At 61.8% G+C, this 22,047-nt stretch overlaps 1 protein-coding gene across 5 annotated transcripts; it reads right to left on the bottom strand.

Annotated features, from left to right (window-relative positions):
• Positions 1 to 1,795: 1,795 nt before the first annotated feature.
• Positions 1,796 to 20,330, bottom strand: RELT (RELT TNF receptor). Of its 5 annotated transcripts, XM_061149776.1 has the most exons (12): positions 20,197 to 20,330; positions 18,233 to 18,316; positions 8,115 to 8,230; positions 7,124 to 7,198; positions 6,851 to 7,017; positions 6,570 to 6,649; positions 5,667 to 5,924; positions 4,369 to 4,449; positions 4,045 to 4,126; positions 3,622 to 3,879; positions 3,071 to 3,269; positions 1,796 to 2,919 (listed from the first exon to the last, which is right to left on the bottom strand). In XM_061149776.1, the coding sequence occupies exons 3-12, from the start codon at positions 8,157 to 8,159 to the stop codon at positions 2,872 to 2,874; spliced, it is 1,293 nt and encodes a 430-aa protein (XP_061005759.1). In that variant the 5' UTR covers positions 8,160 to 8,230; positions 18,233 to 18,316; positions 20,197 to 20,330; the 3' UTR covers positions 1,796 to 2,871. The 5 variants fall into 5 exon arrangements, with proteins under 5 accessions (XP_061005759.1, XP_061005750.1, XP_061005731.1 ...); XM_061149767.1 differs by lacking the exon at positions 18,233 to 18,316 and having other exon boundaries at positions 20,197 to 20,325; XM_061149748.1 differs by lacking the exons at positions 18,233 to 18,316; positions 20,197 to 20,330 and adding an exon at positions 12,638 to 13,777.
• Positions 20,331 to 22,047: the final 1,717 nt, after the last annotated feature.

Raw genomic sequence — 22,047 nt, 5'->3', positions numbered from 1 at the left:
GCTGTCCACACTTTACCAGCCTCCCAAGTATTCAGCTTCCTCAACTGGGGAGAATCCCTGAGGCCCAAAGAGGCTAAGTGACCTGGCTGTAACTAACACTCTGGAGCCCTCTCCACCAGAACACCCCGGGCCTCCACAGAACCTGCCTCCCCTATGGGTGCAGAAAGCTCTCAGGGGTGGTCAGGGATGGTGTTCCTGGGCTGTCACAGCAGTCCCTCCTGGACAGGAAGGGGACTTTGTCCAGGGACTCAACTCCAGGTCAGTGGCAGGGCTGGGGCCAGGAGCAGGTGGGAGGCGGAGACCTGGGCCCCGGCACCCACCATTCTAGCCCATGGAGGAGGGGAGGTGGAGTGAGACAAGGTCAAGCTCAGAACTGTCCTCAGTGGTCACCCGGGGCCCCACCTTGTCCTCTAGCTCCCACCCCTGCCAGCAGCCTTGGCCCACCTTCAGCTCAAGAGTAGGCTTTAGAGCCAGGAAAGCTTCTAGGTGAGAGGGAGGGGTCCTTAGGGTCAACCACATCAGACACACCCCTTCCTGGTCCTCAGCTCCTCATCTCCCTCTTTTGGGAGGTGGCTTCAGGATCCCCCAAGGGTCAAATGAAGGACTGGGGCCAGAGCCATTCCTTTTTCTTACCTTCCAGCAAGCAGGGAATTGGGGTGGTAGGCGTGGCCTGGAGGTGACCAGTGCTTACTACCCCAGGGGCCAGCACTGAGATGGGTGTCCACTACCTCACCTGGGAAGCCCAGACCCAGCCTCAGTCTCCACCCTCGCTGGCATCTGTATGTGCCTCATCCTAGAGGCCGGAGGCCAGAGGGTGGGAGGGTCAGCCTCCCCTTTCACCCAGGGCACTGTCTTGTCCTCCTCTGTGTGTCATCCAGGCCCTCGGTGAAGTGGGGTTGGTTGGCTCAGGGGGCAGACAAGTCTAAGAAGCCACACCCTGGCAAGTAGGGACACCAAGCACCACGGTGGCCCCAGGGAACATTCCTTGGGTGCACTGGTGATGCCCGCTGGTCCCCTACAACACTGTTCTAGACTCTGGAGCTCCAGATGATGCTGAACCTCTGATGCTCCAGAAAATTCCTCCTTATGTCCAGCCTGTATCCTTCCCTCCCCTCTTTGAGAGCAGGTCATGCTTTGTCTCCTGGATCCTCAGAGGTGCCCTCCCTTTCCTGCCCACCTGAGAAGCTGCAGAGAGAGAAGCCTGTGCTCTAGAGAGGTGAGAGGAAGGGAGAGATTGAACCTCCACTCGAATCTGCCCAGCCTCCCCTCGGGGCAGGAGTTTTCTCCACAGCTGCCAGGCCGGGCCCTGCCATGGCTTCTGCCCCATGTGAAGTAAGGCTTCAGGCAGGCCCAGCGTGGCCACTGCCGTCTCCCAGGTGCAGCAAGCCTGAGCCTTCCCAGGGTGTCCCCTTCCACCACCACCACCCCCCACCTCAGGTTCCAACAGGCATCACTTCTTGGTTCTTCAGCCTCTCCTTGAGCCTCTTTCCCATTAGTGTTTAAATAAGTCTCCTTCCATCTTTAAAAACCATACCAAACACCAAAAGAACCTATAATTAACTAAAAACCCCTCTCCCTGAAGCCCGTACCTGTGGATGGACTGCAGCTCTTCCTTACCCAAGGGGAGATGAGGCCAGATGACCTGTGAGGCCGCCTCTGGCCCCACTTCACCTGGTGCCCCACCTGCCAAACAGCAGACACTGCCAGGGGAGGGATGGCCTGGCCCACACACAGGGCCCAACACAGAACTATGCAGTGAGGCGGGCAACCTGGGAAGAAACACAGGACAAGAAGCTCCTCCTGACACTACTTTCCCACATTTTTATTATTCAACAAACAGATGGGTATGGAGACACAAGGATGGACAACAGCCAAGTTTCAATAAATAAGAGAAACGGGGACAGCCGTGGGCCCGTGCCTGCACAGCCCCACATAAATAACGAGACTGCTGAGCCAGAGTGGAGACGGAGGCGGGGCAGTCGCCCGCACTGCCCAGGCGAGGGGACAGACACCAACACCACAGGGACACAAACCAGGGCCAGAGGCCCCTCTCCAGCCCTGTCACACACACCACTTTCCCTCCGAAGCGCCTGAGACCTTGGGGGTGGCTGGGGCTCTGCACCACAGTCCTGCCCAGGTCAAGTCTGTTTCTTCAGGTCCAATAAAAAACGGCAGGGGCAGGGGCAGGCACATGCATTAGGCCCCTTATGTATGCAGAGCCACATTCAGGCAGCCCCGGGGGAGACTTGAAGGCAGAGGCCCTGAAGCAGCAAGAACGGGGTCAGATAAAGCTACTAGTGGGAGGGGCGGCGTGGAGTCGAGCTCTCCAGTCCCACGACCCAGCCCAGAATCTGCAAGGCAGGAAGGCCCTGCGCACTGAGACGCTGCTACCCCCACTTCACAGTCAAAAGAACTGGGACCCAGTAATGGCCAGGGGCTTGCCCTAGATGAGAACCCAGAACTCAGCTCCCAGCCCAGGTCCTGTAAGGGACCTGTCAGAAAAAGAGGGAGCGGTCCCCCTACAGAGGCAAGGGGTGGGGCCAGGGGTGCCAGGGAGAGGGCCCCTCCCCACCACCAAGGCCCAGCCGCCCGGTGGAGCAGAGGTCAGGGCAGGGCACAGGCTCAGGGACCTGCGGGGAGGGAAATGGGCGGCAGGGACGGGAGAGGCCTCCACCTGCTCCTGCACACAGCACCCGCCGGCCGGCCTGCCCGTCTCCTCACCGGGGTGGACACTCCCACCTCCAGGCCTTGGCGGTTTTGTCTGCTGGGCCTTCCTGGATCGTCACAGGCCCAGCTGCAGCTCCGCCTCCTCCAGGAAGCCTTCGGAACCGCCCAGGGCAGGGCTGCAGGGTCCTCAGACGGGACAGCCCCTCAGATGACCAGATTGCTCTCACTTAGCCGGACCACATAGCGGTTCTCCTGGGTACAGGGGTGAGGGGTCAGAGTTGTCAGGGGGCTTCTGGCTCCAAGAAAGCAGCCCCTGCCCAGCGCCCTCTGTACCCCACCCCTGCCTGGTCGGCCAGGGGAGTGGCCCAGGTGCTGACAAGACATGTTCCCACTCAGTCCTCACCTCAGCCTTGTTCTCTGCTGGGGGCTTTGGCCACTTAGCGTGGCTTCCACCACTTCCCAGAAGTGCCCGCTGCTCACTGGGGAGGCCAGGTCGTGGGGAGTTGGGGAGCTCACCCCCTGAAGGCCCAGCCTCCGTGATGGTCTTCACTTCAGAGCCCACTGAACTCATGCGCTGCTCGGGAATTCGGGCCACGCGGAACCTGTGAGGAGCGGCGATGCCGTCTTGCCCCGTTAGAGGGGGATCCCCAGGTGTGGAGGGCGCAGCACCCGCCAGGGTGGCACAGCAAGTTCCTGGATCAGAGCCTGAGTGCCCCCGTGTCTTCCCACCCACTGCCAGGCTCCCAACTCTAGGCTGCGTGTGGCCAGGCTCTTAGGTGTTATGGGGGCCCCGGTGTTATCGGGGCGAGGACCCTGGCCACCCCCACTGCAAAGAGAGGCCCACTGAGGCCAGGAAGGGTGGGGCTGCCACCGAACTTGCTGTTCACGGATCGACCTAGGGCCCTGCCTCCCCCACAGCCATCAGGCATCACCTGCAGTCTCTGCCCTCCTCACCTGCCCACAGACAAGATGGTGATCTCGCCCTGGCGTCCGGCCTTGGCCCCGGTCTTGGGGGTCCTGGCTGGGTTGGGCAGGAGTCTGGGAGTGGGGGTTGTGGCAGCTGCGGCCTCAGGGGACAGCAGCACCTCGGGCCACTTCTTCTGGCTACAACGCGAGCAGCTGGGGCCCGAGAGTGAGGCCAGGCCCTGCACGGTGTGGAGGTGGTGGCGATGCGGGCAGACGTGCGGCATGCTGGGTGGGCCCGGCGGCAGCCTGTGGGGGACACAGACAGGAGGGTCACTGGGGCGGGGCAGGCCCAGGAGACCCCGGGAGGTAGTGAAGGGGAGTCGGGGTGACAGGAGGGGAGATGCACCCCAGGGGCGAGTCCCCGGGAGGCAGGCTGAGGACCTGCGGTCTGGGGCCTGCCTGCCCGCTCACCTGGGCAGAGGCCGGTGGCTGGTCTGCACCAGCTGTCGGCTGTGGTACTCCTTCAGTAGCTCCTCCAGTGCCGCTGCATTCTCTGTGGGCAGCTGTTATCAGAACCTGGCTCTGGGCAGCCCAGGAGAACCGGCACAAAGCCCCTTACCCACTCACCCCTCCCCAGCCCGGGCTGTGTGCCTTTTCCTACCCCGCTCACCAAGCAAGAAAGGGGGCAGCACCGTCAGCCACACTGGTCAGAGGGCCAGGCTGGCCTGAGGCGTCGCGGCGGGAGGGGCAGAGCAGCGCTCTGGGACAGGGGTGGGGTCAGACCTTCCTCCTCACCTTTCTTCTCTGTGATCAGGCGCACCAAGACCCCAATGGTGTCCTCATTGGCGTCCTCGGTCCGGTAGGCAGGGTTGATCCCTGGAGAAGAGAAAGAACCACCATGATTCTAGGGAAGAAGTGGGTGGAACACACTCCTGGCTCGCCGGCTACACCAAGGTTTGGCAGCAGGGGGCGCTGCAGGCCTGGGTGTGCGCACCTACGGCCTCAGCTCTGGCTGAACTGTTACCACCTTCACCGCTCAGCACCGCAGCTCCCCGCACCCAGCAGCCCCAGGTGCTGAGTGGTTTCAGGGCCATCTGAACTCCACCATCCTGCACAGACTGTGTGGGGTGGGGGGCCAGCCTCTCCCAGGGCCTGCCCTCTCCTCAGCCTCAGGGAGCTGTGGGCCGCCTCTCTGCCCAGAACCCCCTCAGCCCCAGCGCACGGCCATTCTGGGCCTGTCACACCCTGCACACCGCCCTGTCTTCATAACTAACCGAGGGCCCAGACCTCAAGGGCATGAGAATGGGCCATACAACCAATCCTGGGCCAGCAGCACAGCTCCCAGGACTTGCACCCAGGCAGCAGCCAGCAAGTTAAAGGGAGTCCAGGCTAGGAAAACAAGTGCGGTTCCAGGCTAAATGGCCTGCCCAAAGTTCCCGTCCTGTCCCCCTCCTGACCCTGCGAAATCAGGAGCTGGAAAGGGGACTGGCATGGGAGGTGCCATTCAATCTTGACTCGGCCACTATGTTCTGTGAACAGAACTGTGTGCATGTGGAGTCCCTGCCCTGCTGGCTCTCAGGGGACAGCATGGGGCGGTAAGGGAAAAAAGAAAAGGGCTCCAAGGCCCTAGGGGAGAGGCAGGAGGAACGTATCTTTCCCTCTGGTTCCAGGGCGTGTAACTCAAACCACAGCCTGAAGCTGAAACCTGAGCCTCTCATGGTGCCTGTGCAGGTCAGCTGCCCTGCCAGCCCTTCAGGCCAGAGGCCAGAGGTCACCCTGAGTACCCAGGAGGCAGTCTAACCTTTGAACCACACACACAACTGCAGCCCCAAAGGGGTCCAGACTCCTCCAGCTGGGAGGGAATCCCGCTGCAGCCCCTTGACATCCTCTCTGCCTGTTCTGCCCCAGTTGCCAGCTTGGACCATCTCAGCCTTCCTTCCACTTTATCAGTTTGCCCATGTGCTGCATCTCCAGGAAATTCTCCTGATCACCCTTCCAGGCCAAGTAGATTCCCTCCGGTGACCCCAAGCTGAGCTAGGCTGGGCCAATCTGGGCCCTCTGGCCTCCCCACCCAACCCCCGGCTGGGCCTCACCGCTGCCTCCGCCTCCGGGGCCAGGCCCGACCTCCTTCTGGGCCGTGCAGTGGTAGCCCTTCCGCTTGAGCAGGTTGCACACCAGGATGCCCAGCAGCCCCATTAGACAGAAGATGGGCACGATGGCGATCACTGCGTACTGGGCAGCCGTCTCCTCGGGGCTGCCCGCCCGCGTGCTGTTCCCAGGCTGCCGCGTCTCCCCTGCACCGCCGGCCCCTGCGGCCACCTCCACGCCACGTCGGGTCCGTCGCCCCCGTTCTGAGCACCACGGAGGACGGAGGCAGGACAGAGGCAGACACTCAGAGAGGCCCAGGGCTGAGTCACGGGGCAGGGGTAGGGTCTGTGGTACTGACATGTCCTCAGCCACCCACTGTCCACCACGTTGGGGAAGCCGAGGCCAGCTCATCCCCCTCCTTCTGGGCCATCTGACCATCAGGATGGCCAGACCCTGAGCCCCACATCTAGGCCAGAGGGGTAAACAAAAGGCAACGGTGCACACGTGCCCGTGCACAGGGACAGCAGATCCTGCCTCTCCACAAGCCTGGCCCGTGAGGTAGTTTCCTCAGAAGGGGACCAACTCAGCGGGTGAGAGGAGGTGCACGTGTGAGTGCGTATGCTCACACTTGTCCATCTGGGTCGTTTTGAGGGGGAGAGGGAAGGACAGGAGACAGGTTGGGATGTGAGCCCCCAGCTGTGACAGCATCTGCTGGACAGTCTCTGCCCCTTAGAGACGGAGAGAGAAGAGACAGCCAGCCGACCAAGTGACCACGTCCTGCTGGATACCCTGGGCTAGGGGAGTGAGGATCCCACTGCCCCAGACAGTCACAGAGGGGCCCTCGGGCTCAAGTTCGCCAGACCCCTTCCCACACGTCCCCACCAGGCTCAGCTCCCGTCTGCACTCACCGTAACAGCTGCGGGCGCCCAGAGGGGTCCGGGAGCATGGTTGACAGGGAACACCGGGGACCTCTGAAGGGGAAAACCACCTGCAGGGAGGGAAGATGTTACCAAAGCCCAAAAACCATCCTTCAGAGAGGCTGGACCATCCCCATGGGCACCCTCACTGCTCCTGACCCATCCCATTTCACACATGCGAAGTCTGAGGCCCACTCAAGGGATGAGTGAGGCTGAGACCCCAGGATCTCAAGTCCTGGTCATGAACCCCCTCGCTCCACCCCATGGCTCACCCAGGCTGGCAGTCTCCACACAGTGCGTCCTGAATTGCCGTGCCCACCTGGGCCTCGAGCCTCCCTCGAGGGCTGCAGCGTGAGTGGGGCTGGCATGGGCGAGAGCCCCAGGAGGCTGAGAAGGTGCCTGGGGGGCAGGACCTGCACAATGGGACCTGCCCTGGTTCCTGCAGGAGGCAAAGAGTGAGGACAGAGCAAGGAGCCGGGTCTGGGGTCCCTGCCCCGGCCCTTGACAGCCTTCCCAGGAGAGGCCGATGGGCAGGGCGGGCTCACCAGGTTGGGCTCCTTCCCGGGCGGGCACGGCCGAGGGGCTGTTGATGCGGCAGTGGCCAGAGGCCAGGACAGCAGCTGGAAGAACAGAGGGCAGGACACACTCAGGGGGCGGAGAGCACTGGGGCGTGGCAGCACCGGGCCCACCGCCCCACCGCCCCGGGCACAAGGACCTCAGGTTACTGGGCCGCCCCCGGGCCCCGGGGACACTCTCTAGCCGCAATCCCTTGTGCTGCAAGTCCAATCTGCCTGTCTCAGCCCTGCTGCATCGCCACTGCCCAGGCAAGGAGGGAACCACATCTGCTTCTGGAAAGTGCCGGAAAGCCCCCGACAGAGCCAGGTCAGGCTCTCGAGCCCTTGGGTCTTTGAGTCACACCCTTTAAGCTAATCTGGACAATGAGGAGGACATTCTTCCAAATTCCTCAAGTTCCGTCCCACTTCCTGCTTGCTGCCTTGGCCCCTACATCACAGCTGAAAATGTCATTAACCAGCTTCATTTCATCATCCCTGGAGCTGAGTCTACAGGTGGTGCTTCTGGGCCCTTGGCCGAGGCTCTGGGACCATATCCTCCTCTGTGACCTCCCTGCCACGCAAGGCTGGCCCGTTCACAGCCTGGCACCCACACAGATCCCAAGGGAAGGATCTTCTCAATTTGCGTCCCACCCATTCCTCTTGGAGCGCCCTCTTTTCCCATTCCAGGTGTGAACTATCTGCCCTGAATCCCCCTCCACCAGTCTGCTGATAGGGCCCCTGCTTGCAACGGGTGCAGAGTAGAGCCGGCTGCCCTGAAGGGCAGAGGGATGTCACATGGGGGCGTGAGGGACCTCCTCAGGCTCCAGACCGAGTTCCAGCACGTGCCGAGCACTGGGAGGCCAGGGGCACCAGGAGAGGCGCGGCCAGACTGTCTCTGCTCCTCAAAGGAAGGGCTGCGTAACCGACCCCAGCACCCACCACGGCACGAGGCTCCTGAGGGCCCAGTCCCATCCCCACTCACCACGAGGAGACAGGACAGGGGCCAGGGCGGCGGGCTCAGCTTCATCCTCAGGCCCCGGCGGGTGGAGACAGAACAGAGGCGGCCGCTGTCCTCCCGGTGTCTGTTCCCAGACAGGGCTGGACGGGAGCGAAGGTGGGGAGATGGTGCTGCGCAGGCAGAAGGCTGGGGCAGCCTCCCAGGGCAGCACAGGCTTTGGGGGCTTCCCGGGGGAGGAGGGCTTCCAGCCTCTTCCATGAACAGCCAGCTGCCCCAGGCCAAGCAGGGAAGCGTGGGAGGAAGGGACCGACAGCTTCGGGCCGGAGTGGGAGGAACGAGGTGGCTGGCAGTGCCCCCATGCCCAGCCTCTCCACTCGCATCCTCACAGGGCTCCCGCCTCTCAGAACTGCGGGGTCGCGAGCACGCCCGCCTCTCCTGCTTGCCTGCCTTCACTCTGGCTGTTTTTGCTCCAAGGAAGGCCTGCTCCGTCACACTTCAAAGCCCAACACCAAGGCCTCTCCTGCTGGAGGCCCCTCTAGACTTCCTTCTCGCCTAAGTGCCTGTGGCCTCCTGCCTGTGGCCTCCCCCAGCCCGACTCCATCACAGCCCCGGTCCCCCTGCGGGCCCCACAGTCCACACTCGGCCGGCTTCCCCAGAGCGCCGGGCCTGCACCTCAGAGCCCTGGGCAGACCTGCAGGGACGGGGGACGGGGTGGTCGCGGCAGCCCACATGCAAGCCTTCCGTCTTCCCCCAGGCACCTACAGTGTGCTGGGCACTGCCCGCAGCATGGGCAAGGGTACGAACAAGACAGACAATGCCCCTGTCCTCAGGCAGCTCACAGCCCAGGAAGACCTACGAGCAACAGATCAAACGTGCCAGGTGGAGGGCAGGGCTGAGACAAGTATGGCACGCGGGGCGCGGAGCGTGACAGGCACTGGGCTCGCCAGGAGGAAAGTCTTCAGCCAGCAGACAAGGCTGAGGAGCAAGGAGGAGGATTTGGCTTAGACAACAAACGGGACAGCGGCAGAGCCAGGGAGTCCCGTGACGTCCGCCCGGGAGGCTGCGCTTCAGGCTCAGGAGGGAGGGAGGGAAGGAGGGTCTCGGGCAGCCAGAGACCCCAGCGGGGCAGCCTGGAGCAGCCAAGCCCAGAGCCTGGAGGGGCCCCCCTGGAGCCTCGGAGTCTGATGGGCTGCCTGGCAGCAGAAGCACTGCCCGCGGTAAAGCCCAGGTCACAGGAGAGCCCCTCGGCCTACGAGCACCCGGGACTTCCCACGCGAAGGAGGAGGCAGGGGAAACTGATCCAGCTGCGCCGTGGGCCTGGCCTGGCACAGACCTTATGGGACCAGAGGTTTGAGTTACACCATCCTCGGGACTCTCCAGGTCACTGGCGGCGGCTCTCAGCCCAAGGCCAGCTCAAGGGAAAACCCAGGACAGAAGGTCCGGCCGCGGAGCAGAGTGAAGGCCGCACCCTGGCCGTCAGTGCCTGACAGGGGCATCCTCTGACCCCCCCCTCACTGGTGCCTCCTCCAGAGTGGTGACACGTGTCCCTGCCCCCTACCCAGGCCCCGCTCCCCTGCAAGCCCATCTCTCCATGGCTCCCTCCTTTGTTCGTCACGGAGCTCACCCACAGCCGACCCCGAGTCCCAAGGCCTCGAGGCCAGCCCCACAGCCTCGTCTAGCCCCAGCGCCCCTCCGTGACCCCAGGGTGGGCCCAGAGCGCTGGGGCAGGCGTGGACAGTAAGAGGCTGGTTGGCCACAGAGGAGCGCTCCCCCCACCCCCGGCCCAAGTCCCACCCTGTCACTGGCACCTGCTGGGTGACCTGAGCCCGCAGGCAGGGGCTGTGCAGCTGCTGACCTCCAGACGGACGGGGAGCTCTGACCTCGAGACTTCCAAGAGGAAAGTGGGGTCCAAGGGCCCAGACTCAAAGCCAGCAAGGGCCCACTCTGGCACATTCACAGACACTCGCTGCCTCGCGCCTGACGCCTTCTAATTATGTGCCTTCTAATTACCCCAAACCAGCACTTACTCCAGTCTGACGGCCCGAGTCTCTGCTTACTAGCAGCTCCCCAGGCCCCCACACTCAGCCTGAGCCCCCAGTGGACCTGTCCAGTCAGGCTGCTGGCCGCCACCCAGAACCCCGCTGCACACGTGGACACCTGCTGCCCCGACTCCCCTCTGAGCTTTCTCCCCACCAGGCCTCCAGCACCTACGCTGGGAGCCCTGGAACCCTGATTGAAAAGCAAGTTCCGATCAAGCCCTTGGCTGGGTGGGCTGGGGTGGGGCGGTGGGTGAAGCCTCCACCCCCCACCCTGCCTTCCCGTAGGCCGGGCAATCAGGGACCTTCCAAAGCCCAGCACCTCGGGGCACCTCCCGAGGGCTTCCTGGGGGATGGGGGGCTGTCAGAGACGGGCGGACAGAGGCCCTGAGGAGGGTGGCAGGTGGTGTGGTGGTCCTCTCTGGCCCCAGGGCTCCTGGCAGAGGTGAACCATGCTCAGGGCCCCGGGGGCACAAAAGGAAGTTAGCTTAGAGGCCACCCCTCCCAGAAAGCCAGCCTGGCGCCTGTTCCCACAGTCACCAGCTCCCTGTGGGACCTGAACCCCTGGGTGAAGCTTCACCTCGCTGGGCCTCAGTTTCCTCATCTGCAAGTGGGAGCTGTTTGTCCCCCAGAGCAAGGCTGTCACGAGGTTTACGTGAGGTAACCTGACATGGGTCCTGTGACTTCCTCCCATCACCCCTCTTTCCCTCTGCACCTCCCACCAGGGTTTGTAATTATTTGTTTGCTTGCTTGTTTATTGTTTGCCCCCCCCCCCCCGCCCACCAGACAGCAGCGAGGGCAGGAATGTCTGTCTCGTTCACCACAACACCCTCCCCCAGCCAGCGTCTAGAGCAGGAGGCCCCCATGAAACACGGGGATATTGGCGGGTGCGGGGGAGAGGGTTCCTCACATACGGCCCGTCCCCACCCTCCTAAAAAGGCCCAAACAATTAGGACCAGAAATTCCCTGGAAGAAAGCCAAGGAGGAAAGCTGCAACCAGGGCCCCTCACAGGAGGTGCTGGAGCTCCAGGGCAGCGTAGCTCTGGAGGCCTCAGAGAAAGAGGAAGCTGTGTCCCCACCCTGCCTCCTCAGGCCTCAGCAGCTTCCCCTTTCCCAGAATTGAAGCTCATGGGGGTCACCGGGCTCCAGGCGGGCGCCCCGCCTCCGTCATTCACTCGCCCGCCTCCCCCGCCTCCACGAGGCTCCTCTGACGGCTCCCCCCTCCCCCGCCTTGGCCCCCCAGTGGCCTCCAGCACAGCCCTACCTGCAGCTCAGGTGTCTCAACACCCAGGTCTGGGCCCTGTCCTTCCCCACAGCTCCAGCCACTCTGAGCTACCTTCTGGCCCCACACCTGCCTCTCTCACTGGCGCTGGGACCTGCTGCTTCCTCTGCCCGGAAACCTCTCCCATCACCTGACACCCACCCTTCAGAGCTTAGCTGGAAGCTGCTTCCCCCTGCAAGCCCCCAACCACCACCACCTGTGCGTTTGTCGCCCTGGGTGTGACCATCCTGTTAACCCCGCCCTTCCCCACTGCCGGGCTGCCCCCCACCCCCATGCCTGGCACCCAGCACCTGAAGAGGTATGTGCCAAACCAGGGGCTCAGAAGAGGTGCTCAGGAGCGGGGCCAGCTTCTCCCAGGGTCAAGAGGGCCAGAGCGCAGGCCAATGGCTAAGGGGCCCAGCGGGTGGGATTGGGGTGGGGGCACTGAACCCAGATTTGAACCTCCTGCCTAACTTGGGGAGAACCAGACTTCTTGTTCCGCTCTTCACTGACACTGTGGCTGTGGACCCCACCCCCGCTCCCCATCTCTCAGAGGGCTGTTGTGAGAACAAGAGGAGAAAATTCACATTAAACACTCGGCACTGGGCTTCCCAGGGGGCGCCAGTAGTTAAGATGCCCGCGGACAGACTCTTGCAGGGGACACGGGTTCGATCCTGGTCCGGGAAGATTCCACGTGCCGTGAAGCAACCCAGCCCGTGTGCCGCAGCCCCTGAGCTGAGGCTCGAGAGCCAGCAGTCCGCAACCAGCACCACGGCCACCGAAGCCCGTGCGCCTAGAGCCTGTGCTCCACAGCGGGACAGGCCACCGCAACCAGAAGCCCGCGCCCCAGAGCGAAGAGTGGCCCCTGCTCGCCACAACTAGAGAAAGCCCACGTACAGCAACGAAGACCCAGCACAGCCAGACACTAATAAATAAATAAATCCTCTTAAAAAAGTACTCAGCACAGAGTGACGTGGAACAAGCTCTCAGTAAGCATTCACGCCTGTTTCCGGGGTACACTGAGGAGGGGATACAGCACACACCTGATGTGTGAGGTGCAAATGAGCTGCTCTTCCGTTCGTGTACAACGCTTGGGGGGCGGGGCGCAGGAAGGCAGAGGAGAGGTTGGTGGGCGGAGCCCAGGTCACACCAAGCCCAGGCTGCGAGCTGAGAAGCCTGCGTTGTCCCCAACCCGGGGCCTACCGGAGCCTTGAAGGGTGAGCAGGGGAGCGAGGCATGGAACAACTCACGGCTCAGAGGGTGTGCTGGGCTGCCGGCCAAGTGAGGCAGGGCTGGAGATGGAGGTGGGAGGCAGGTTCCCACCTGGAGCAGGGGGTGGGAGGCAGGCATTTGTTTCCTGGCCAGTGGCTTCATGGCCTGTGGACCTCCTGCAGCCTCCAGAGGCTAGGGCTGCCTGGAAACACAGCTGGACACAGGCCTCTCTCAGCAATGGCTGCACCCAAGCAGGAAGACAAAGGCCTCCCACCGACAGAGAAATCCAGGTTAGCAAGGAGCCCAGTGGTTCCCTGGCAACTGGGGCTGAAGTAGGGCAGTGCCCACAGCTAGACGCTGTCTCCTTTCCATCCTCCGCCCTCACAGGGAAGGTGAGAGACCCTCATTCCCTCGGGCCAGGCCCTCATCCCGGGGTTGCCTCCACTCCTCACAGGAGAAGAGAGCATGCCTCTTTCATCCCTGAGGAAACTGAGGCTGCAGGAGGTCACCTGTATGGGTCACCCCGCCCAGCCAGGGAGTGGTAAGGCAGAGATGCAGGCCAGGTACCTACATCTCTCTGGCCCCTCCTCCCCGGGAGCCTGGCCCAGGGCCCAGTATAAGGCAGATGTCCTGGGGCTTTGCCAACCTAGCGGCAGAGGCTAGGGAGCTGGCAGCACACAGGAGGCGGTTCAACTGAAAGCCTATCATGAAGCACCCAGGAGGGCCCCTGGCAAGGAGGCACTGCCCCAGGGGGGGCCTCTCAGCTTTCCTGCACAGACTCGCCTACTGCCCTGTCTACACCAGCTCCAGGAGGAAAAGCCACTGGGACCTGTGGGAAGCAGGAAGCCCAGGAAAGCCTGGGGATTCCCAGGGCGAGGAAGAGCCCAGGGAGGAGGCCAGCTCCTCAGGACTGATGGAGGGGCCACTCAGTGAGAAGGGCGCCCCCATCTCCACCCCCACCCCAGCCTCAGGCAGCCAAGCTCTCCCAGGTCACAACCCTGGGGTGAGGACGCCAGGCAATGCAGACCCCCCAATCCTGCCCCAGCGCCCACCAGGCAGCAGCTGCACCCCAGCCCGCCCCCAGGCCTGCCCTTGGGAGGCTCAGGGGCTGGGGGTGGAGGTGGTTAATTGGCTCTTGAGGATAAGAAAAGGGCTGAGACAGCCAGACAGGGCCCACCCGCCCCTCCCAGTCTGAGTGCAGAAGCAATCCCTGCCCCTCCCTGGGCTGAGCCTGGGGCCCAAACGAGACAGTCATCTCTGAAGCAGAGCTGGGGCTCCCCTGCGCCCTACTAAGAACCTATTACATGCCCATTCCCGTACCAGGAAGACCCTGATGCTGGGAAAGATTGAAGACAGGAGGAGAAGGGGACGACAGAGGATGAGATGGTTGGATGGCATCACCGACTCAACGGACATGAGTTTAGTAAACTCAGGGAGTTGGTGATGGACAGGGAGGCCTGGCGTGCTGCAGTCCATGGGGTCGCAAAGAGTCAGACACAACTGAGCGACTGAGCTGACTGACTGACATGCCCGTTCCTTTACCAGGCCTCCAAGACAGGGCTCCAGCTTCACAAATGAGGAAACCGCAGGGCAGACAGGCTGAGTAGTACCCCGTCACCACCTGGTCTCCAAGGAGACAGGTCTCCCTGCGAGGAGTGGAGACAGGGGGCGGGCAGCCCCTGCTCTTGCCGCCCCAGTCCTGGCATTCCCCTGCTCCCAAGCGCTCTGCTCCAGCCCAGCCCCCGAGCATTCCTGCAGGGTCGACGCACCTGTTCCCAAGAGGGGATGGCAAAGCGCGAGGAGGACAGCCCCCTGCCCACCAGCTCTCGCCACTGCCGCCCTCTCCTCTGAGAGGCCACCCCTGCCTCCCGCCCAGGTCGTGCGTCTGCACCAATCACTACTGTCCCAGGACGGCCTGCAGTTCTCAGCCCAGGCCCTGCCCTGTCACCCTGACCAGGCTGACTCGGGCGAGGCTTCGAGAACCGAGGGGAGACCACAGGCCCAACCAGCCCTGTCCTCCAGCTTCTCCAGACTCAAGGGGCTGGAGGAAAGAGACTCCCTGCCCCCAGCAATCCCAGTCAGGCCTGAACAAAGCCTGAGGATGGAGGTCACGGGAGGCTGGGCCCAGAGCAGTCACACCTGGGTTCAAGCTCTAGCTCATCGCTTAGGAGCTCTGTGACCTTGGGCAATTACTCTTCCTGAGTTCCACGGTCTTCCCCTGCAAACAGGGGTTCTGGTCCCTGTCTCCAGGGATGCTGAGGGGATAACTGGAGCCACTGTGGGTAGTACTGGCCAGGGCCTGGGCTGACCAGGCCTCTCCTGAGTACCAGTTCTCAACAGCCCACACGAGCCAGAGGAGGAGCCAAGCTCAGGACAGAGCGGCGTCCAACCGAGGTCACCCAGTGACTCGGGAGCAGGAGAGCTTGGGGAGCCTGACATCAGTCCCAACAGCATGGGTGATGAGTCTCAGACTCCCCAGGTGGACTCTGGGTGCCCATTTCCCAGCTGTTACACAGGCCTGTGTCCACCTGTTCCCACACCAAGTGAAGTCACAGTAAGGAAGGAGAGGAGTGCTGAGTAGCCACGACCCAGCCCTACATCCCCGAGCCTGTTTCCTCTGTAATTTGGGACAACTGTGCCTGTCCAGCTGACCTCTTGGCATGGCTGGAGGATCCACGGTTCATCAGGGAACAGCGGCTCTTCTTACGATCAGGCCTCAGCCCAGGCGCCACCTCCTGCAGGAAGCCTTCCCAGCCTCCCCGCCCCTCTCCTGGCCCCCTCAGCCATCACTGGTCACGTCTCCATCAGGGAGGAAGGCAGCAGGTGACCCAGGAGGTGGGGCACGGCTCCATCCCTGTGCTCATCGCTCCTTCTCACCGTGAGGGTGTGAGGTCCAAGTCAGGTCTCTCCTTCTGGAAGCCCTCCTTCCGTCTCTCTTACCCACACACTCAGACCCTGCCTCTATCACCTACAGAAAACCCCTCCATCCCGCTCTTGTGCACACGTTCATGGCCACACGGGCAGCTTATATACAGAGCCCTCATCTTTCCCAGGGAGGCCCGAGAAAGAGCTCTGGTCTTCCAGCAAGCAGACCTGGGTTAGGATCCCAGTGACACTGGAATCCTGAACATCCCTTCCCTGGTCTGGACCTTCTTTTCCAGGTCGGTACCTGGAGGGTCCTGCCCAGGGCTGAACATATATACACAGCTGGGATGCAGCACGGACTCCACCATCTTCCCTGCCACCCCATCCCCAGCTGGGTGCTAAGCTCTGCCAGAGATCACATTCCAGCACCCCCAATCCTGAGTGGGGGGCCCTGCTGGCTGTTCTCCAGCAAAACTCCTCTCCCTCTGGTCCACCCTCACTGCCTACCTGGCGGAAGGGCTGCCCCACGGGAGGGAGTGGGCCTTGCCCAGCCAGGCCAGGGGCTGGGCAGCAGCACCGCCACGCCCTGCTCCCCTTACAGGTAGCCAGCCTGGTCCTTCTTTGAAAACCCACACCAGAGTTGTCAGACAACCCTCAGCTCTGTCTGGCGGAGATGGGGCTGGGGGTTGGGCGGGAACGGGAGTGCCAGACTCCAGCACCAGCCGCTGTGTGACTCAAACTCGGACTGGACCCCCTCTGCCCTCGGAGTCTGGGCTCCCCAGAGCAGCTTGGGGAGCAAGGGAACATGTTGTCAGCGCCGCTGTCAGGACCCAGAGCCTCAGCGGGGAGCTTCCTCTGCTGGCCCGGGATGAGACCCTTGCCTGAGGAGCCCACAGCAAGCACCAGACTCGCCCCTACACACAGGGGTGGCCTTGAGGATTCACCCCTGACCCCCAGCACACACCTGGGAGCACTGAAAACCCTGGGACAAACCTCCCTGTGTATCTTGGCACACAGTAGGCCCTCAGCCTACAGTGGCTACCATTCCTTCCTGCCTGGCCAACACAGATATGACCACGGGAGAAGAGAGGATAAGGGCCAGGCTGGCCTCATCCAGCTGGGCGTGCAGTGCCGATGAGGATCCACCCCTGGACCTATTCCTAGAAGCGAGAAGGGGGGCAGGTAGCACGTGGACCACACAATGAAGAAGGACTAACATTGGGCCGGGAGAGTTCCTGGGAGAGGGGGTGGGGGTGGGGCTGTACCCTGAATGATCAGGAGGGTTCTAGAAAGGGGAGCCAGCAGAAGGAAAGGCAGAGCACAACCACAGCATCTGGTGGAGAGAGATAAGGCTGAAGATATAAAGTTCAAAAAGGTCCTGGAAAGAAAACCTCAATGACAGGGTGATGAGTCTGGACTGTAAATTGTTGGCCAAAAGTACAGGTTGCCTTAGGGAGGCCACTCTGGCGGTGGGCAGGGATGGGACTGGAAATGGAGGCAGAGAGGCCAGTACAAGAGTCCAGGCAAGGGCAGCAAGGCCAGAGCTGGAACATAAGAGGCGCCCTGGTTTTGCGAAGGCATGTCTTGGGCCTGCTCCCAGTCCTGGGCCACGTCCAGCCTGCTGGGGAACATGTGGCAGGATAGAAGGTAGGTCCCCTGCCTGACGGGTGAGAGCCAGAGCACCAGGGTGGTGGGGGCCTTGGGTAAATTCCAGCAGTTCTCAGAACCTCAGTCTCTCCCGCTTGTACAATGAGGCTGACCCTGTGAGCAGTGGCTGTGGGCTGAAAGCTTCCCCTCCTTGGCGAGAAACAGGCACCTCCCTCCAGCAACTGTTGCACCAATCCCAACTGGGGCCCCACTGGAAACCCAGCCTGGCCCCACCATCCCTGTCATTCATGGCGCCCAAGTTCCCAGAAAAGTCTGGCTTGGGCAGGGCACAGGGTGGGGCCGGGACCAGAAGAGGAGGTTAACTCTTGCTTAACCCTTCCCCTCGCCCTCCCCTTCCTAGGCCCTGAGCTATTTCCACCTCTTTGCTGGGGACGGAAATAACCCAGGCTCAGTCCCAAGAGACCAAGACAGCTATTCTGATCAGCCCCAAGAAGCACAACTCCAGTCATTACAGAGAGGACAGAGGGACACCCTGATCCCCAGCTCTAGCTCTCAGCCACACAGCAGCAGGGGTCTCTGGGAAGAATGTGGACGCTGAGGCCCGGAAAGTGTAGGCACAAGCTCAAGGTCACTCCCGGCCTGTCCCCCAACTCCTGCAGCATGTGGGTGGTTTTGGAACAACTCTGGATAGGGACATAGGTCCTCACAGGTATGGTGAAGGTCAAGTGGGACTCCAATTCTTCTCCCACTCTTGGAGCCTGGGCTATGCTGCTGACGCCCAACACTCCTCAGAGCTATACAAACACTCCTCAAGAGCTATACAGACTCTTCCCAAACCAGTTACAGGCTCTAGAAGGCAGGAGACAGGCCTTTCTGGTGACCTCTGGGTAGGGGCTGAGAGCTAGTGGGAGGGAAGACGGGGAGGAACAGAAAGGCCACATAATCTACACACCCATAATGTTTTAGACATGTATGCAAATACATACCATACTCAGAACTCGCAATGGCATATACCCTGCCAAGGCCACATTGCCAGCCCAGGTTGAGAGAAAGAAGCCCAGATGAGCCATGAGCAGCTTATTATGAAGGGAAGTGGCCCTCACCAAACATCTCACAGGGCTTCAGGAGCAGGAGACCTGAATTCCAGTCCCGGCACTGACCTGACTCTGCGTGACCTTGGGGAAGTCACTTTGCTTCTCTGAGGCTGTTTCCTTCTCTGGAAAAGTCACCGCATCTCAGAACCACTGTGAGGATTCACCAAGAGCACACCATAAACTGTTCGGCATGGCACTTGGAACCCTCGCCCCCACTCAGAATACAATCAACGTTTTCAAAGGGTGATAGCAGATGAGAGAACTTCCAGATCCCTCAGCAGGTGCCCCTTTACCTCTCCTAATTTCCATTTCACTTTGCAAGAACCTATAAGATCCTCTTGTGGGGGAGGGGGCCTCAGGAGGGTCTAGCCCAGATGGTGAAGAGGCCCTGTTCCAGCTCTCCAAATCAGAGACTACTCATGGGGACCCTGCCTCCTCTCCCCTCCATGAAGGGAACCAAAGAAAGGAGACAGGGACCAGAGAAGTCCGTGTCTATTGTTCAGAATTTTCAGCTTTGTTCGAGGAGGTGTGCTTCCAATCCGGTCACCACACTTGGGTGCAACCCCTGAGCCACTTTGTCCCTAGCAGACAGCCTGCCCCCATCCCCCACTGCAGTCTTTCCGCCTGAGGGAGGTAGGGGAGAACGGAGACAGTTGACCCAAAAACAATAGAGGATCCCAAAGTGATGATTCACAGTCTGTTCACAGCCCAGCACCTCTGAGTGCAGACAGGGAGACTGAGGCCCGGTGAGGGTGGGACCTCAGCGCAAGACTATGCCTGGGCCCAGTGGGAATACAGGTTACCCGGGGGCAAAGCTTTGCCAGGCCTCCCAGACTTCATGTGTGTGTGTTAAGACAGAGAAGGGTGGAGACTTCGTGTGTGTGTGTGTGTGTGTGTGTGTAAGACAGAGAAGGGTGGAGACTTCGTGTGTGTGTGTGTGTGTGTGTGTGTGTGTGTAAGACAGAGAAGGGTGGAGCCTGAGGCTACCTCAGGAGCCCTCTGCTGCTGCCAGACTTGGCACCCCAGGAGATGCCACTCAGCCTTAGCCTCACTCCCTTCTGCCAGGGCAAGTCACTCAGGACACAACCCCCTCACTAAACTGAGCTCCTGAGGGGGTGCCCTCTTGGGGACAGTCCTGGAGAGACTCTTGTCCCCTCCCTTGAGCCCCCCTTCCTTCCAGACCCCCATCTGCTAGCAGGTGTTTTGAGGTCCCTCCTTTCCACCTTGTACTCATCTCCCCGAGGTGCAGACGCGCACACAGCACAACTTGACCCCACAGCACACTATGCTTCAGGGGCTGGTTCTCACAACCACCCGGGCCTCTCTCCCTCTATTCCACGCTCACCCACGTTAATGAGGGCCCTGGCCCTGCCCTGCTCACGTCCCGGGCCACACACACACACACACACACACACACACACACACACTCAGTGACCCCAGTGACCCGGGGTCTCACTCATAGCAGGCGGGGGGGTCACAATCACCCGCAGTGACCCGGGGTGTCTCACACACAATCACACGCACACACTCTGCCTGTCACAGACACACAGTGCCCCTCTGTGTCTCCCGCTCGGCCCGGCGTCACCGCCCAGTGTCCCGGCCACACGTTCGCCCCGGCTGGGCCGCCTCACGCGCCGTGTCGCCCACAGTCACGGGCTGACACCGCTCAGAACCCCCTCCAGCCGCTCCGCGCCGCAGCCGCACTGAGGTGCCACGGTCCAAGTTTCCCGGGCCGGGGGCGTTTCCGCGGCCCGATCGCTCCTCAAACTGCAAGTCCCGTCGCCGCTTCCCCACCGCGCACAGCCGGGCCTGGAGCCGCGGCCGAAGGATGCGCAGGTCCCCGGCTAGGGGGGCTCAGAGACAAAATGACGCGGGGGCGGGGGGGCGCGGGGCCCTGGCTGCGGCATCCGCCGCGCCGGCGAACTTCCTCAGAGACGCGGGGAGGCAGGAGGCGCCGCTCGGCTCCGCATCCCTCTGGCCCCTACCGCGGGGAACGGACTGCGGGCTGGGGCTCCGCGCGACCTCCTTACCTGGCCGCTCCCTCCTGCAGCCCAGCTCCCGGGTCGACGCGGTGCCCGGGCCCGTATTGGCGAGCGCCCGGGCGGCCGCGCAAGCTGCGCGCCTTTTGAATGAATCGCCGCCCGGGCCTGGAAGACGCACGGCCCCGCCTCCGCGCGTCACGGCCGCCGGCCCCGCCCCCGACGTCAGAGCCCGGCCCGCGACCCCCGCCCCTGGAGGCTGCCTTGGGGCGAGAAGGCGCTCTGCGGCCCGGCCGTGCTGCTCTGTGTCGCCATCTCTCGTGTCCCGTAGGAATTGCAGGGGCTGTGCCAGACCAGCGCCTTCTGGGGTCAGCCCCATCTGGGCTCCGAACCAAGAAAGGAGTTGCAAGATAAACTGGAGACTTGGATGCTACTCTGAGACCTGTCATCATTGCCAGTGCAAACGGGGCCACCGCTGCTCCTCACTGGGTCTCGTTTTCCTCCTGGAAATTGGCAGCCAGGGTGAACGACCTCACTTTAGTCTTGTTGAGGAGGCCCAGGCCCGCCTCCAGACACCCCACCCATTTGGTGAGAAAAGGCCTGGTGAAAGTTAATCTATAGTGGAGGCCCACTGTGTAGGCTTCTGCCATTCTTCAGGGCCCAGCCCGAATCTCCTTCCTCCAGGAGGCCTTTCCTGTCTCCACCCCACTACCCTCCGCAGGGATAGTTAGTCCCTCCTTCCAGCAGGACAGGTGATACACTGCTTGCTTTCTGTTTCCTACCGCCAGCCGTCCCACCCTGCAGATTGCCAACCTCAACCACTGGGTGTCCAGCAGGGGGGCACTGATTGTATTGTATTTCCAGCTCTGTGAATCGTGTCCCTTGGAGCTGTGCCTTATGGTGGGCCAGAACTGAATGCAGCAGCTCAGGGGCCAAGGTTCCCCCCACTCAGTACAATTCAGGGGTCACCAGAGGCCCTCCCAGGACAGCAGGGCTGGATGGGGATGCAGACAGTAGGGAGAGCCTTGTGCTGGGAGCAGAGGCCTGGCGGGAATTAGGATAATCACAGCTCATGGCAGAGGTGGAGGAAGGGAAATTAGTTGTTAGGGATAGATTGTGAGGGGAGGTGGAGAATTCTAAACAAATTGAGTCAGAGAATCTGAGCCATGGGGTGAGGGGGTGGAAAAGGTCAGGTCCCCAGGGTCCAGGAGATCCAAGGAGGAGAACTGGACACCTGCAGAGGGAGGGGGGCAGGGAAAGAGTTTCCATTTCCTCGGGCCAAGCCCAGGATATGGGGGAAGGGCAGAAGAGGCTCTGGATGGCTGATGTTAGGATCATAGCCCCAGCCAGGCCCCTCGCATGACTACAGAGACCCCCAGGGCTAGATCAGGGGTGGTCCCAGGGTCACATATCCCACATCTGAGCCCACAGAGGTCCGTGCTGGGGACCTAGTGAGGGAGCTAGAGCAGCCCAGGATGCCCTTGTCCCTGCAATTGTTTTCTTTGTAAGAGGAACTTCTATTCCCCCATTCCAAGTTCAAATGGTGGCATTTCACATGCACTCAATAGGCCAGATGGGGATATGCTTTTTGGTAAAGCACCGGCCATTAACCAGACGTCCTATAGGGCTGGGATCCCCAACCCCTGGGCCACACAGCAGGAGGTGAGTGGCGGCCAGCGAGTGAAACTTCATCTGTATTTATAGCCCCTCCCCATTGCTGGCACTACCATCCTCCCCACTCCCACCCTCCTCCCTTGGTCCGCGGAAAAACTGTCTTTCTTGAGACTGGTGCCAAAGGGGACTGCCACTATAGAGGGTCCAGACCTGTCTCTGCTACCAGCTCCATGTGAGGCTTTGGTCAAATCCCTTCCCAGTTCAGCTTCCCCATCTGAAAATGAGGCT

The sequence above is a fragment of the Dama dama genome, chromosome 1, assembly GCF_033118175.1.
Source record: "Dama dama isolate Ldn47 chromosome 1, ASM3311817v1, whole genome shotgun sequence".
In the NCBI taxonomy this organism is placed as follows: Eukaryota; Metazoa; Chordata; class Mammalia; order Artiodactyla; family Cervidae; genus Dama; species Dama dama.
The sequence above is the reverse complement of the archived record's forward strand: the minus strand, read 5'-3'. Positions and strand labels throughout refer to the sequence as shown.